Source organism: Cetorhinus maximus, chromosome 3 (assembly GCF_964194155.1).
Source record: "Cetorhinus maximus chromosome 3, sCetMax3.hap1.1, whole genome shotgun sequence".
NCBI classification, from domain to species: Eukaryota; Metazoa; Chordata; class Chondrichthyes; order Lamniformes; family Cetorhinidae; genus Cetorhinus; species Cetorhinus maximus.
Window position 1 is genome coordinate 18,669,538 of NC_135881.1, and position 18,388 is coordinate 18,687,925.

The 18,388-nt window shown below is 45.8% G+C and overlaps 1 protein-coding gene across 1 annotated transcript in view; it reads right to left on the reverse strand.

The window, feature by feature from the left end:
* Positions 1-18,388, reverse strand: part of obscnb (obscurin, cytoskeletal calmodulin and titin-interacting RhoGEF b) — a 691,209-nt gene that overhangs the window by 641,082 nt on the left and 31,739 nt on the right. The window contains exon 4 of the mRNA XM_078536828.1: positions 293-598. Coding sequence (XP_078392954.1) covers positions 293-598 — 306 coding nt within the window. The remainder of the gene's footprint in view (positions 1-292; positions 599-18,388) is intronic.

Sequence of the window (18,388 nt, forward strand, 5' to 3'; positions counted from 1 at the left end):
GTTCGAAACACAGTTGGATTCTGTGATGGGACAGAAATGAGACAGATGGTTGATATGGGCAGTAAATCAGCCTGACCTCCTGAGAATCTTATAGCAGACAAAAGGTAAAATTAGCAGTTATCTGGTGCAAATTATGCCAACCAGTAGAACAAAACTAAAGTTCATTTTTGAATTAAAGGACAGGGATAAGAGCAGAAATAAATCTCCAATAAACAGTAAGATGACAAATTAAAGATACATGAAGTAAGAGAAAGGCACTTTTTAAAAGTTTTGTCAAAACATTGGTACTCACCAAAACGAAATGTTCCTGGGACTTCTAGGTAGGTGCTCTGGGTAAAGTTGTTTACAGAACTAATTCTAAACTGATAATTAGTTCCTTCTGGCAAGCCACTCACTGTGAATTCTTGTGCCGTTATCTTGTCTGTAGTGTGACACCTTGTCCAGGTATTGCTTCCTACTTTCTTTTTTTCTATTATGTATCCTGTGACAGGGGCAGGTGGCACATCTTGAGGGAGAGACCAAGCCAAAGTGACAGATGTTTCTGTTTTCTCTTTCACCACAGGGTTGACTGGGGGATGCGGTGGAACTTTCCGGGGAGCTAGAGTAAAGTACAAAGATATGATCTAACAGGATTCCAGAAACCCAGGAGTTCAGCTAAGCTTGAAAAACAGATAGACTGTTGAAATATTTTAAATTCTATGGAAATCCTCAAATCAAAACTATTACAATCAATGTCTACTCTGGAAAGTTAAATATATTTTTAAGTACTTATATTATGATTTTCAATGTAGACGTGCACACAAATAATGAACATCTCAACAAAAGTAATATATGATCTTAAAATACAGAATTCCTTAAAAAAATCTAAATTCATAGAAATAGTCACTCCATTTTCTTGTATTGTTAATGGTCACTTCTGCAATACCTCAGTTGTACATCTTTTCTGTTACTATTAGCATGCAGAGCAAGCATAAGCCCCATAAGAGCAATTTCTTAGGATCCTTCTGTCTACACCATCGCCCCATTATTTAAGGTGGAAGACCACTTGGAATATGCAAATTAGATTCCAATGATGTACAGAGGATCCCATAATATCGTCGTCGCTCCTTCACTGTAGCTGGGTCAAAATCCTGGAACTCCCTCCCTAACAGCACTGTGGGTGTACCTACGCCATATGGACTGCAGCAGTTCAAGAACGCAGCTCACCACCACCTTCTCAAGGGCAATTAGGGATGGGCAATAAATGCTGGCCACATCCGATGAATGAATAAAATAAAAAGTTGCAATTTTGATATACAAATAGGCAGAGCATGTGCTGTGCAATCTCTGTCCACTTAAACTGGTATTGAGTAGCCAGCCAGCAGTTCTTAAAGGAGCTGATGGAGTTCATTCATAAAATGGCTGAAGGTTCCTTTAACTTTTATTTTAATTGGCCCAGGAGCCCACTAAATAACTTTAACTTACCGCTAGCTTAGCTTTAGGAGGTTGGGTGAGTAGACAAGAACATGGCAAATGGAATACAATGTGACAAAGTGTGAAGTTATCCACTTTGGTAGGAAAAACAAAAAAGCAGAATACTAATAATCGTTTGGTGGTACAGAACTTGAGTATTGCTGCAAAAAGACATGTTGTTGAAGCTTTTCATCTTGCACTCATCAGGACAATTCACAAGAATATCAAATGTAAAAGGAATAACAATTTATACTGATAGAGAAGAGAGTGCTGTTTGTCTGGCAAGTGGACTCAGACTGATAGAGGCATTGCCATGGAGAATGCACCAGTTAACTGATGACTAACTGCCAAGCTTTGTTTAAATTCAAACCAGGTAGGTTGACTCTCATTAGCCAAGGTATTGCCCTGGGGAAAGAACCAGAGAACGGCAGTCGCCAATTTCGTTTAGTTGAGAAAAATGCAGTGTGTGTTCACTCCGATAGTCGGCGAGAACAGCCAGGGATAAAGGTACAAGAGAGAGGGAGAGAGAGCGGGAATTCCCTCCGAGAGTCGGTGAGAACAGCTGGGGATAAAAGTGCAGAGAGAGCACGAGTTCACTCCGACAGTCGGTGTGAACAGCATGGGCTAAAAGCGCGGAGGCAGAGGGAGATAGAGAGAGAGAGCGGGAGTTCACTCCAAGAGTCAGAAAGAACAGCGGGGCATAAAAGCGCGGACAGAGAGATAGAGAGATAGAGAGAGAGAGAGAGAGCGCTCCGAGAGTCAGCGAGAACAGCGGGGGCTAAAAGAGCGACAAGAGGGAGAGGAGGGGAAGTGTGAGGAGAGTGTGAGAGGTGGGACCTGGGACAGGCAGTCAGCAGCACCTAGAGGATCTAGTCTATCTAGAGGATCTAGCATCTCGTCTATACACAAGTAGGAATAAGGGTAAAATAAAAGCTAAGGGTCCATATTCTATTTAGTTACGTCTGGGAAGCTCAGTCCCTTGATTTGCACATCCTGCGCATGTGGGAAATGCCAGAGGCCATGGTCCATGTTGGGACCAATGATGTAGGAAGAAAGAGAAATGAGGTCCTGCAAGCAGACTTTAGGGAGTAAGGTAGGAAATTGGAAGGCATGACTTCAAAGGTAGTAATCTCTGGATTACTCTCGATGTCACACAGTAATAAGTATAGGAACAGAAGGATAGAGCAGGTGAATGAGTAGATGGAGAGATGGTGCAGAACGGAGAGCTTTAGATTCCTGGGGCATTGGGACCATTTCTGGGGGAGGTGGGACCTGTACAAGGTTGATGGGTTACATCTGAACAGGAACGGGGCCAACATCCTTGCAGGGAGGATTGCCACTGCAGTTAGGTGGATTAAAACTGAATTAGCAGGGGGATGGGATCTTGAAAAGTAGTTCAGAGGGGAGAGAAGCTGAGACGGAATTAAAAGTTAAAACACTAGTAAGTGAGTCTGGAAGGCAAAGAAAGCTTAGGCTAGATAAGAAAGAAGTGAGTTTAGCAAGGCTAAATGGAAAATATTTTAATGCAAGGAGCCTGAGGAATAAGACAGATGGGCTGAGGGCACAGATAGGCACATGGGAGTATGATATCATAGCTATGGCCAAGACTTGGCTAAAAGGGCAGGATTGGCAGCTCAACATTCCTGGTTATAGGGTATTCAGACGAGACAGAGAGTGGGATAAAAGAGAAGGGGGGTCGCAATATTGATTAAGGAATCGATTATAGCAGTGAGGAGGATGATATCTTGGAAGGATCATCAAATGAGGCCATTTGGGTAGAAGTAAAAAACAGAAAAGTGGAAAACGCACTGTTAGGTGTGTACTATAGGCCCCCAAACAGTCATAGAGAGATAGAGGATTAAATACGTAATCAAGTTTCAGAGACGTGTAAGAATAAAAGGCAGTAATAGTAGGGGATTTTAACTACCCAAATATCAACTGGAATAGTTTTAGTGTGCAAGGTAGGGAGGGAGCAAAATTCTTAAGTTGCATCTAGGAGAGCTTTTTTAGCCAGTACGTAGAAAGCCCAACAAGGGGCAGTTCTGGACCTACTATTAGGAAATGAGCCCAGGCAGGTGGAAGGCGCATCAGCAGAGGAGCATTTTGGAGATAGTGACCATAACTCAGTTAGATTTAGGATAGCTATGGAAAAGGATAAGGTTGGAATAAAAGTTCTTAACTGGGGAAAGGCTAATGTTACTAAGGCGAGATACGATTTGGCCCAAGTGGACTGGGAGCAGCTACTTGCAGATAAAACTGGGTCAGAGCAGTGGGAGGCATTCAAGGAGGAAATAGCAAGAGTACAGGTGTTCCCGTAAAGACAAAGAGGGGGACCAAGTCTGGAGAACCCTGGATGTCAAGGGACATAAGGTTAGGATTAAGGAAAAAAGAGAAGCTTATGGCAGATACCGAGGACTCAATATGACAGAGTTCCTAGAAGAGTATAAAAAGTGCAGGGGGGAACTTAAAAAGGAAATTAGGAAAGCTAAGAGAGTGCATGAGAAAGCATTGGTGGACAGAATAAAGGAAAACCCAAAGGGGTTTTTTAAATATATAAAGAGCAAGAGAATAAATGGGAAAAGATTTGGGCCAATTAGGGGCCATAGAGGTAATCTGTGTGTGGACCCAGAAGATGTGGGTACAGTCCTCAATGAATACTTTGCGCCGGTCTTCACAATGGAAAAGGATGACATAGATACAGACATCAGGGTGCAGGACTGTGAAATATTACAGAAAATTAACATAGAGAGAGAGAAGGTACTGGCAGTTTTAGTGGCCTTAAAAGTGGATAAATCTGCAGGCCCGGTTGAAATGTATCCCAGGCTGTTGAGGGAGGCAAGGAAGAGATATCAGGGGCCTTGGCAGTAATTTTCAAATCCTGGTCATTAGTGCAGAGGATTGGAGGACTGCTAACATTGTCCTATTATTAAAAAAGTGAGGAAGGGATAGACCAGGAAATTACAGGCCAGTCAGTCTAACCTCAGTGGTGCGGAAGTTACGAGAAACAATTCTGAGGAACAGGATACATCTGCACTTGGAGAGACATGGATTAATCAGGGACACTCGGCATGGATTTGATAAGGGAAGGTCGTGTTTGACAAATTTGATCGAATTTTTTGAGGAGGTAACCAGGAGTGTTGATGAGGGTAATGCATTTGATGTGGTCTACGTGGACTTTAGCAATGCCTTTGCTAAGGTTCTTCATGGCCAACAGGTCAAGAAAGTAAGAGCCCAAGGGATCCAAGGCAAAGTGGCACATTGGATCCAAAATTGACTGAGAGGCAGGATGCAGAGGGCGATGGTAAAGGGATGTTTCTGTGACTGGAAGTCTGTTTCCAGTGGGGTTCCGCAGGGCTCAGTGCTGGGGCCCTTGCTGTTTGTGGTGTATATAAATGATTTAGACTTAAATGTAGGGGGTATGATCAAGAAGTTCGGGGATGACACAAAAATTGGTAGGGTGGTAAATGGTGAGGAGGATAGCTGTCAACTGCAGGAGGATATCAATGGACTGGTCAGGTGGGCAGATGAAATTCAGCCCGGAAAAGTGTGAGGTAAAGCACTTGGGGAGGGCTAACAAGACAAGGGATTACACTATGAATGGTAGGACCCTGGAAAGTACTGAAGATCAGAGGGGCCTTGGTGTGCATATCCTCAGATCCTTGAAGGTAGCAGGGCAGGTAGATAAAGGTGGTTAAGAAGGCATATTGGGTACATGCCTTTATTAGCCAAGGCATAGAATACAAGAGCAGGGAGGTTATGCTGGAACTGCATAAAACTCGGGTTAGGCCACAACTGGAGTAATACGTGCAGTTCTGGTCACCACATTATAGGAAGGATGTGACTGTACTGGAGAGGGTGCAGAGGAGATTTACCAGGATGCTGCCTGGGCTGGAGGGTCTGAGCTATGAGGAGAGATTGGATAGGCTGGGGTTGTTTTCCTTGGAGCAGTGAAGGTTGAGAGGGGACCTGATAGAGGTGTATAAGATTATGAGGGGCATAGATAAGGTGGATAGGAAGGCACTTTTTTCATCAGTAGAGGGGTCACTAACCAGGGGGCATAGATTTAAGGTAAGAGGTAGAAGGCTAAGAAGGGAGTTTTTTCACCCAGAGGGAGTCTGGAACTCATTGCCCGAAAGGGTGGTTGACTCAGAAACCTTTGTAACATTTAAGAAGTATTTATTTATTCACTTGCTTTGCCATAGCCTCCAGGGCTATGGGCCAAGCACTGGAAAATGGGATTAGTGATGACCAGCAGGAACATAATGGGCCAAATGGCCTCTTTTTGTGCTGTAAAGGTCTATGAGTCTATGAGTGTGCACATGTTCTTTCTGTCTGCAAAGGGTAGGGCTCTGTGTATTAATATATGCAGCTTCTAGCATGCCTCAGTGAGCTACATCGCAATCTTGAATTGGCGAACAACCAAAATGCCCTGCTGTTTGATACAATCCACCAGTCTTTGGGACATACGGCCTGCATACCTCACATCACATCAACCAGCACTGAAATTCATTGCATTAATCATTTGTTTGATAGGCAGAATGTCTTTTTGGTTTGATTTTGTTTACTCATTCGTGGGATGTGGGTGTCGCTGGCTAAGCCAGCATTTATTGCCCATCCCTAATTGCCCTTGTTCAGAGGGCATTTTTAATAAGAGTCAACCACAATCTGGAGTCACATGTAGGCCAGACCAGGCAAGATTTCCTTCCAAAGGGCATTAGTGAACCAGATGGGTTTTTATGACAATCGTTTCATGGTCATCATTAGACTTTTAACTCAAGATGCACATTGAATCCAAATTCCACCATCTGCCGCGGTGGGATTCGAACCCGGGTACCCAGAGCATTACCCTGGGTCTCTGAATTACCAGCCCAGTGACAATACCACAATGCCACTGCCTCCCCAATTATAACAGCATCCTGTTAGTGATGAACACTACTCATGTTGCTACTGCATAGTGGCAGTTGCTAAAATTTTTGAGATATCTTACCATTGCCGATAAGGTCAATCTTATAGGGCATGCAGCTGTTGGAATCCCAACGCATATACTGACCAGTGAAGGTAGCCTTCAGTAAACGATGGTAGAGAACCACCACCCGCCCCCTCGCCTGCCCCTGGGCAACTATCATGTCAAGGGAAAGGAGCCCACTTGACTGCTCCATGTCGAAGGTGAATTTGAGTGCAGGATGGAGCGCATTAAGGTGTGTAAGGAAATTTTTACATGCAACTGCGGATTCAAATATCGCAAACGCACCATCTACATGTCAGAACTATGCAAGGGGGTAGGAAGTCAGGCATCATTCCACTGAAGACGTGTTTCTTGTGAAACCCAACAAAGGTTTGCCAGAGCTGGGACAAGAGGGGATCGCATGGCAATACGATCTATTTGGGCATATATGGTGTCATTAAAACTGAACTCAACTGCGCAACTTGCTGAGTTCATGGGTTCAATGATTCACACAATGGTGGCAGGTCTAGATCGCCATCATATATTGCAACAGTGCAAAGGTCTATGGCTTTCTTGAGCAGCACATTGGAAAATAGGGTAACAATGTTAAATGAGGGGGAGGCAATGACGCAGTGGTATTGTTGCTGGATGAGTAATCCAGAGACCCAGGGTAATGCTCTGGGGACCTGGGTTCAAATTCCACCACAGCAGATGGTAGAATTTGAATTCAATAAAAATCTGGAATTAAAAGCCTAATGATGACTATGAAACCATTGTAGATTGTTGTTAAAAATCCATCTGAGAAGTGAATCACACAGTGCAGAAGAGGCCCTTCAGCCCATCAAGTCTGCACCAACATGAGAGAAACACCTGACCTACCTACTTAATCCCATTTACCAGCATTTGGCCCACTGCCTTCAATGTTATGACGTATCAAGTGCTCCTCCAGGTACTTTTTAAAGGATGTGAGGCAACCCGCCTCCACCACCCTCCCAGGCAGCGCATTCCAGACAGTCACCACCCTCTGGGTAAAAATGTTTTTCCTCACATCCCACCTAAACCTCCTGCCCCTCACCTTGAACTTATGTCCCCTTGTGACTGACCCTTCAACTAAGGGGAACAGCTGCTCCCTATCCACCCTGTACATGCCCCTCATAATCTTGTACACCTCAATCAGGTCACCCCTCAGTCTTCTCTGCTCCAATGAAAACAACACAAGTCTATCCAACCTCTCTTCATAACTTAAATGTTTCATCCCAGGCAACATCCTGATGAATCTGCTCTGCACCCCCTCCAGTGCAATCACATCCTTCCTATAATGTGGCGACCAGAACTGCACACAGTACTCCAGCTGTGGCCTCACCAAGGTTCTATACAACTCCAACATGATTCCCTACTTTTGTAATCTATGCCTCGATTGATAAAGGAAAGTGTCCCATATGCCTTTTTCACCGCAGCACTAAAATTCCCCTCCGCCTTCAGAGATCGATGGACACACACGCCAAGGTCCCTTTGTTCCTCAGAACTTCCTAGTGTCATGCCGTTCATTGAATACTTCCTTGTCAAATTACTCCTTCCAAAGTGTATCACTTCACACTAAAGCATCCTTCTGCCATCGCCCTCTGTCTCCTACAACTAAGCCAATTTTGAATCCACCTTATCAAATTACCCTGTATCCCATTTGCATTTGCCTTCTTTATAAGTCTCCCATGTGGGACCTTGTCAAAGGCTTTGCTGAAATCCATATCAACTACATCAACTACACTACCCTCATCTACATTCCTGGTCACCTCCTCAAAAAATTCCTCCCTCTGACAAATCCATGCTGACTATCCCTGATCAAACCTTGCCTCTCCAATTGGAGGTAGATTCTCTCCTTCAGAATTTTCTCCAATAGTTTCCCTACCACTGATGTGAGACTCACTGGCCTGTAGTTCCCTGGCTTATCTCTACAACCCTTAGTAGATCGTGGAACCACATTAACTGTTCTCCAGTCTTCTGGCACCTCCCCCGTGGCCAGAGAGGAATTAAAAATTTGGGTTAGAGCCTCTGAGATCTCCTCCCTTGCCTCCCTCAGCTCTGGGGCACAAATCATCCGGACCTGGAGATTTGTCCACTTCTAAGCCTGCCAACACCTCCAATACCTTGTCACTCCCTGTGTCAATTTGCTCAAGAACCTCGCAGTCTCTCTCCCAGAGTTCCATACCTTCATCCTCATTCTCTTGGGTGAAGACGAACGTGAAGTATGCGTTCAACACTCCACCGATATCGTGTGGTTCCACCCATAGATTGCCCCCTTGGTCCCTAATGAACCCTACTCTTTCCCTGGTTATCCTCTTCCCATTGATATACTTAGAGAATATTTTGGGATTTTCTTTACTTTTACTAGCCAGAGCTTTCTCATATCCCCTCTTTGCTCTCCTGATTGCTTTCTTAAGCTCCACCCTGCACTTTCTGTGCTCCACTAATGCCTCCACTGATTTGCTCCCCTTGTACCCGCTAAAAGCCTCTCTTTTCCTTCTCATCGTAACCTGAATATCCCTGGTCATCCATGGTTCTCTGGGCTTGTTACTCCTTCCTTTCACCCTAGAGGGAACATGTTGAGCCTGTACCCTCCCCATTTCCTTTTTGAACACCCCCCACTGCTCCTCTTTAGATTTCCCCACAAGTAGCTGTTCCCAGTCTACCTTGGCTAGATCCTGCCTTATTTTACTAAAATCCGTTCTCCCCCAATCCAAAACATTTTTTTGCAACTCGTCTATTTCTTTGTCCATAACAAGCTTAAATTGTACCGTGTTGTAGTCGCTAACACTAAAATGCTCCCTCATCACCACCTCAGCCACCTGTCCGGCTTCATTTCCCAGAATTAGGTCCAGCACTGCGCCATCCCTTGTTAGACCCTCTACATATTGACCTAAAAAGTTCTTCTGTACACATTTCAAGAAATCCACTCCATCCAAGCCCTTAACACTATGTCTATCCCAATTAATGTTGGGAAAGTTGAAATCACCCAATATAATTACCCTATTGTGATTGTTTTTACATACCTCCGCAAATTGTGCACATATTTGCTCCTTAATTTCCCGCTGACTATCTGAGGGTCTATAATAAACACCTAACAATGTGGCTGCCCCTTTTTTATTCCTAAGCTCTACCCACAAAGCTTCAGTCGATGCCACCTCCAAGGTATCATCTCTCCTTACTGACTCATTAACTAATAATGCAATGCCTCCTCCTCTTTTACCCCTTCCCCTGTCTCGCCTGAAGATTCTATATCCCAGAATGTTGAGCTACCAATCCTGCCCCTCCCTCAACCACGTCTCTGTGATGGCTACTATATCACAATTCCGCATGTCAATCCTCACTCTTAACTTAACTTTTACCTGTCATGCTCCTGGCATTAAAGTCAAGGCAATCCAGCCTTGCCTTACTTCCTTGAAACTTAATGCAGCTGTGCTCCCTCTGACTTGATTGTTTTACTGTATTATGATGTGTCCCTATTCTGCTAACATTCTGTGTCCCCTCTCCCTGCCAAATTAGTTTAAACTCCTCCCAACAGCACTAGCAAACCCGCCCGCAAGGATGTTCGTCCCGCTCTGGCTCAGATGTAGACCGTCCCGCTTGTACAGGTCCCACCTTCCCCAGAAACGGTCCCAGTGATCCAGGAGTCTAAAACACTCCCTCCTGCACCAACTCTTAAGCCATGTATTCATCTGCGCTATTCTCCTATTTCTGAGCTCGCTAGCACATGTCACTGGGAGTAAACCAGAGATTACAACCCAAGAGGTCTTGCTTTTTAGTCTATAGATGGGTTGGTGGAGTGGGCAGTAAAGTGGCAGATGGATTTTAACATAGAGAAGTGTGAGGTCATACAATTAGGGAGGTCAAACAGTTACAGGGATTACAAAATAAATGGGAATATACTAAGAGGGGTAGATGAAGTGAGAGGTCTTGGCATACAAGTACACAGGTCCATGAATGCAGCAGTTCAAGTAGACAAGGTTGTAAAGAAGGCATATGGAATGCTCTCCTTCAATGGCAGAGGTATAGAATATAAAAGTAAGGATATAATGTTGGAATTGTATAAAACACTGGTGAGGCCACAATTGGAGTATTGTGTGCAGTTCTGGTCACCACATTACAGGAAGAACGTAATAGCTCTAGAGAGAGTGCAGAGGAGGCTTACAAGAATGTTGCCAGGGTTAGAAAAGTGTAGCTACTAGGAGAGATTGGATAGGTTGGGGTTATTTTCCTAAGAACAAAGAAGGCTGAGAGGTGACTTGATTGAGGTGTACAAAATTATGAGGGAAATAGATAGAGCGGACAGGATAAAATTGTTTCCCTTGATGGAGAATTCTAGAACCAGGGAACATAGATTCAAGATAAGTGGCAGAAGGTGTAGGGGGGACATGAGGAAGAACTTTTTTAGTGGGTAGTGGGTGTCTGGAGTTCGCTGCCCAAGTTGGTGGTAGAGGCAGAAACTTTAAACTCTTTTAAAAAGTACATGGATCTGCACCTAAAATGCTGTAAGCCCCAGGGCTATCGGCCGGGTGCAGGAAGGTGGAATTAGAAAGGGCACCTGGGTGTCCTCTGGCTCGCATGGACCAGATGGGCTGAATGGCCTCCTTCTGTGCTGTAACTTTTCAATGATTCTAAGGTTCTATGGTTCTACTGCCTAACTCACTGAATTTTTGATGCAAGACTTCATCCCTCTTTCTACCTATGTCAATGGTACCAACATGTACCATGACCACTGCCTTATCACCCTCCCCCTTCAGGATGCCTTGCAGCCGTTCAGTGGCATCCCGGACCCTGGCACCAGGGAGGCAACACACCATCCTGGAGTCACGTTGACGGCCACAGTAGCACCTATCTGTTCCCCTGACTGTAGAATCCCCTATTACTATTGCTCTTCCTCTCTTCCTCTCCTCATGTACAGACAGGCTGCTTATGGTGCCAGAAGCTTGGCTCTGTCTGCACTCCCTAGACGAACCACCACGCTCATCAGCCTCCAAAATGGAATACCGATTTGCGAGCGGGACCCCAGGGGACTCCTGATCTACCTGCCTGTTTCTCTTGGACTGCCTGGTGGTCACCCATTCCCTTCCTTCCTCAAGTTCCTTCAGCTGCGGTGTGACCACCTCTCTAAACATGCTATCCACGATGTTCTCAGACTCGCGGATGCTCCACAGTGTGCCCAGCCGTCGTTCCAGCTCTGAAACCCGAGCTTCCAGGAGCTGCAGCTGGACACACTTCCTGCACACATGCTGGTCCCGGGCACTGGAAATGTTCCCGGCTTCCCACATGGAGCGCAAGGAGCACACCACAGCTTTGAGCTCTCCTCCCATGACTTATTCCTTTAAATTAAACCTTTTAAATCAATTACTCTGGGGCCCTTCTTTCCTGATCCTCGTTACTACAGAATATACAAACTATAAACCACAAAAATACCTTAAACTATAAGCAATAAAAGTAGTAAATACTTACCTGACCTTTCCCACTACTTACCAGTCATTACTTTCCCTAGTAGCCTCTACTGCTGCAGCAGGGCAAGACCACTCTCTGAAGATTTAAGAAGTTCGATAGCAAAGAAAAAATGCAAAGAGCACCTCTTCCCCCATGCACCCAATTCCCACTGTGCACCAAATTGCCAATGCCCACACTCACTCTGGCTGTGTCTCACTCAGGATGAGGTCTTTCCCCCGGTTTGCCTGCAAGCACACTGCTGTCCTTATCTGGTCTGCCCTACATGTGACTCCAGGCCCACAGCAATGTGGTTGATGCTTAAATGCCCTCTGAATTGGCAAGCCACTCAGTTGTATCAAACCGCTACAAGGTCTCAAAAAAACGAATGAAACCAGCATCAACCTAAGCACCAGGACGACAACAAACTCAGCCCTATTGGCCCTGCAAAGTACTCCTTATTGACGTCTGGGGGCAAATGCCAAAATTGGAGGAGCTGTCTCACAAACTAGTCAAGCAACAGCCTGACACAGAATTATACCTTACAGATAATGTCCCAGACACCACCATCACCATCCCTGGGTATGTCCTGTCCCATCGGCAGGACAGATCCAGCAGAGGTGGCTGCATAGTGGTATACAGTTGGGAGGGAGTTGCCCTGGGAGTCTTCAACATCAACTCCAGCCCCCATGAAGTCTCATGGCATCAGGTCAAACATGGGCAAGGAAACCTCCTACAGATTACCGCGTACTACCCTCCCTCAGCTGATGAATCAGTTCTCCTCCATGTTGAACACCACTTGGAGGAAGCACTAAGGGTGGCAAGAGCGCAGAATGTACTCTGGGTGGTGGACTTCAATGTCCATCACCAAGAGTGGCTCGGCAGCACCATGGCTGATTAAGCTGGCCAAGTCCTAAAGGACATAGCTGCTAAACTGGGTCTGCAGCAGGTGGTGAGGGAACCAACAAGAGAGAAAAACATACTTGACCTCATCCTCACCAACCTGCTTGAAGGTAAATGCATCTGTCCATGACAGTATCGGTAGGAGTGACCACCACACAGTCATTGTGGAGACAAAGTCCCACCTTCACATTGAGGATACCCTCCATCATGTTGTGTTGCACTGCCACCGTGCTATATGGGATAGATTTTGAACAGATCTAGCAACTCAAGACTGGGCATCCATGAGGTGCTGTGGCCCATCAGCAACAGCAGAACTGTACTCAAACACAATCTGTAACCTCATGGCCCAGCATATCCCCCACTCTACCATTACCATCAAGCCAGGGGATCACCCCTGGTTCAATGAAAAGTGCAGGAGGGCATACCAGGAGCAGCACCAGGCATACCTAATAATGATGTGTCAACCTGAAGGTACAACAAAGGACTACTTGCTTGCCAAACAGCATAAGCAGCAAGTGATAGACAGAGCTAAGCTATCCAACAACCAACGGATCAGATCTAAGCTCTGCAGTCCTGCCACAACCAGTTGTGAATAGTAGTGGGCAATTGAACAACTCACTGGAGGTGAAGGCTCCACAAATATCCCCAACCTTGGTCCATCTCGGCCTCCTCTGGAGGTCCCCAGCATCATGGATGCCAGTCTTCAGCCAATTCAAATCACTCCTCATGATATAAAGAAACAGCTGAAGTCACTGGATAGTACAAAAATTCTGGGCCGACAATATTCCGGCAATAGTACTGAAGAACTTGCCGCGCCCCTAGCCAAGCTGTTCCAGTGCAGCTACAACACTGGCAACTACCTGGCTACGTGGGAAATTGCCCAGGTATGTCCTGCACACAAAAAGCAGGACAAATCCAGCCCGGCCAATTACTGCCCCATCAGTCTACTCTCGATCATCTGTAAAGTAATGGAAGAGGGCATCAACAGTGCTATCAAGCGGCACTTGCTTAGTGGTAACCTGCTCATTGACACCCAGTTTGGGTTCTGCCAGGGCCACTCAGCTCCTGACCTCATTACAGCCTTGGTTCAAACATGGACCAAAGAGCTGACTCCCAAAGTGAGGTGAGAGTGACTGCCCTTGACATCAAGACCTCATTTGACCGACTGTGGCATCAAGGAGCCTGAGCAAAACTGGAATCAATGGGAATCATTGGGAACAGTCTCTGCTGGTTGGAGTTATACCTAGCACCAAGGAAGATGGTTGCGGTTGTTGGAGGTCAGTCATCTTAGTTCCAGGACATCACTGCAGGAGTTCCTCAGGGTAGTGTCCTACGCTCAACCATCTTCAGCTGCTTCATCTTTGACCTTCCTTCCATCATAAGGTCAGAAGTGGGGATGTTCGCAGATGAATGAACAATGTTCAGCACCATTCACGACTCCTCAGATACTGAAGCAGTTCACGTCCAAATGCAGCAAGACCTGGCAAATATCCAGGCTTGGACTAACAAGTGGCAAGTAACATTTGCGCCACACAAGTGCCAAGCAATGACCATCTCCACAAGAGAGAATCTAAGTATTACCCCTTGATGTTCAATGGTATTACCATCACTGAATCCCCTGTTATCAACATCCTGGAACTGGACTAGCTATAGAAATACTGTGGCTACGACAGCATGTCAAACACTGGAGTAACTCATCTCCTGGCCCCCAAAGCTTGTCCACCATCTACAAGGCACAAGTCAGGAGCGTGACGGAGTACTTCCCACTTGTCTGGATGAGTGCAGCTCCCACATCACTCAAGAAGCTTGACACCGTCTAGGACAAAGCAACCTGCTTGATTGGCACCACATCCACAAACATTCGCTCCCTCCACCACCAACGTACAGTAGCAGCAGTGTGTACCATCGACAAGAATTCACCAAGACTCGTTCAACAGTGCCTTCCAAACCCACGACCACCATCATCTAGAGGAAGGGCAGCAGATAGATGGGATCACCACCTGGAAGTCCTCCTCCAAGTCACTCACCTTCCTGACTTGGAAATATATCACCATTCCTTTACTATCACTGGATCAAAATCCTGGAACTCTTTTCGTAACAGTACTGTGGGTGTACCCACGCCACACAGGTTGCAACAGTTTAAGAAGGCAGCTCACCACCACCTTCTCAAGGGCAACTAGGGATAGGCAATAAATACTGGCCCAGCCAGCAAAGCCCATATCCCATGAATGAGTTTTTAAAAATGAGCACATGGGCACAGCATCGCTATCAATATGCAAGTCTTGTATAATTTTCACAATCGTGAAGGAATCCTTAACTGTGCATGTGAAAAATGTGCTCAGAACTGGATATAGAAACTCACCCAACCATTTGGCCAATTCATGTTATGAAAGGCTAGTCATAGAAAAGATAGGGCCTAAAGGGACATCACTTTTGTGCGTCCTGGGCAGCCCATACATAAGCGAACACAGTGAGCCCTGAGGACGAATTATATATATACATATATAATTATATCACCCAACATACGCGTTGGGATTCCTACAATTCCATGCACTATAAGCTTGGCCTCATTGGCAACCTCGCAAATAGGGCTCGCGTATTTGCTCACTGTGCAAGCCTAATGCTGAAATAGGGCACCTCAAAGCCATCTTGCAAGATAATGGCTACCCTGATCAGATCATTGTTCACTGCACATCACGCAAACTGATGAATAGCCCCAAGGCCACCACTTTCGGTCCCGAAAAGTGCCGAATCTACCTCAGATCAGCCTGGAAGGATAAGTTATTGCTAAAATTTGAGCAACAGGTGAAGCTAGCTGTTTCATGCTACTATTATGTTTTGCAGGAGCAACATGAATGGTGTTCGCCATGAACCGGATGCTGCCATCGAGTCAATAAGACATTCTGCCTATCCCACAAATGAGTAATATGGTATCTGAATTTCAGTGCTGGTGTGATGCTTGGTATGTAGGCTATACATCCCAAAGACTGGCAGATCGTATCAAACAGCATGTCCCTTTGTCTGTTTGCAACAGACAAGGTGCTGACCCTACACAACCAGCCCATGCTTGCAAAACCCAAAACATAGGGCTGAAATTTCACCTCAGCGTGCGGGCACGCATCCGACACGCACGAGAGTGAAATAGCACACGATGACATCGGCGAGCATCCCGACATCATCACACACTTGTGTGATATTTCGGTTGGCAGGCGCTCATGGGAGTCAGCAGCACGCCCGCCAACAATTAAAAATGCTGTCAAGCCCATTAACTCATTTTTAACATGTCCCTGCTCATGTGACAGAGTCACATGAGGGGGCATGTTTTCCTTAATTTTAAAATCTTTTTTTGCAAAGTTAAAAATCTTCAACTCTGTGTCTTCAGGGAGCTTTCTGCGAGTGCACCTACACGTATGCGCTGGCTTCTGCAATCGCCCTCCTCCCCATTCCCACCCAGGCAACGCTGAGCGTTTCAGCACAAGAAGCACGCTGGCTGGCTGTTAATTGGCCAGCCAGTGTGAAATCGCGGTTGGGGCCCAATCCCGAGTGGCAGACCGTTGCGCAGCCGCTCCTGGGCCTGCCCGTCCGCCATGTCCAATGAGGGGAAAATCTTCCCCATAAGTGTCCAACATTAGATGTGATTCCACGTTGGACATTTGCTAAACAATCCTGAGTGTGCTAAAAATCACACTGACAACCAATTTAAGATTATCAGTCGGGCTTGCAGTGGGCTCACTTACGCCTGCTAGAAGCTACATACATTCACAAGGCCCCGTCCTTCGCAAATTTCTGTCAACAGAAAGAAGCTCTTTTGAGTTATCAACAGTCACAGATTGCAACTCTTTCGAGTACAATCACAGTTCTCGGTTTCCGGGAGTGGGACGTGAACCCACAACCCTCTGATTCAAAGGCGAGGGTGCTATGAACTGAATCACAGCTAACACCTCCGTCAACAGAAAGAACATGTACACACTTTACAAAGTAATTGACAGCAATTTTCTGGTTCATTCCCCAGGGCAATGCATTGACTAACCAGAGTCAACCTACCTGGTTTGAATTTAAATAAAGCTAAGCAGTTAACTGTCAGTCATCAGTTAATTGATCCATTCTCCATGGCAATGCCTCTACCAATCAGAGTCCACATGCCAACCAATCAGGAGAACTTTCTTCACTCAGAAGGTTGTAAATCATTGGAACTCTCTACCCAGAGAGCTGTGGAAGCTCATTTGTTACAAGGGGTCAATAGATTTTTAGGTACCAAGGGAATTAAGGGAAATGGGGATTTCTTATTTTTAATTTATTTGTTCATGGGGTGTGGGTGTTGCTGGCTAGACCAGTATTTATACCTTTCCTAATTCCCCTTGAGAAGGCGATGATGTGGTGCCTTCTTGAAGCACTGCCCGTCATGGGGTGCAGATAGACCCATAATGCTGTTAGGAAGGGAGTTCCAGGATTTGAAGCAGCAACGTTGAAGGAACAGTGATACAGCTCCAAGTCAGGATGGTGTGTGGGTTGAAGGGGAACTTGCAGGTGATGGGTGGTGGTGTTCCCATGCATCTGCTGCCCTTGTCCTTCTAGGTGATAGAGGTTGCGGGTTTCAAAGGTGCTGTCGAAGGAGCCTTGGTGAGTTGTTGCAGAGTGCCTTGAAGATGGTATACACTGCTGCCACTGTGCATCAGTGGTAGAGGGAGTGAATGTTTAAGATGGTGGATCGGCTGCCAATCAAGCAGACAGCTTTGTCCTCAATGTGTCGAGTTTCTTGGAGCTGTACTCATCTCGGCAAGTGAAGAGTATTCTATCACACTCCTGATTTGCGCTTTGTAGCTGGTGGACAGGCTCTGGGGAGTCAGGAGGTGAGTTGTTTGCCACAAAATTCCCAGCCTCCTACGTGCTCCTGTAGCTACAGTATTCATATAGCTAGTCCAGTTCAGTTTCTGGACAATGGTAAACCCAGGATTTTGATAGTAGGGATTCAACGATGGTAATGGTAATGCCATTAAACATCAAGGGGAAATGATTGTTGGAGATGGTCATTGCCTGGAACTTCTGTGGCGCGAATATTACTTGCCACTTATCAGCCCAAGCCTGAATGTTGTCCAGATCTTGCTGCATATGGGCACAGACTGCTTCAGTACCTGAGGGGTTGCAAATGGTGCTAAACAATGTACAGTCATCAGCGAACATCTCCACTTCTGACCTTATGATGGAGGGAAAGTGATTGATGAAACAGCTGAAGATGTTTGGGTCTAGGACACTAGTGTAGGGAAGAGGAGTTGATATGGAAGATTAGCCACGGTCTTGTTGAATGGCAGAGCAGGCTTTAAGGATCAAATGGCTTACTCCAGCTCCTATTTCTTATGTTCTTATGGTTGTAGGATTACAGAGATCAGGAGAAACAAGGCCACTGAGGGATTTGAAAACAAGGATGAGAATTTCTAAACCAAGGCGCTGCCAGTCCAAAAGTCAATGAGAATTAATGAGCACATGGGCGATGGGTTAATGTGACTTGGTGTGAGTTAGGACATGGGCAGCAGAGTTTTAGATAAGTTCAAGCTTGCAGATGGTAAAAGATGGGAGGTCGGCCACAAGAGCACTGGAACAATCAAGTCTAGAGGTAATACATACGTG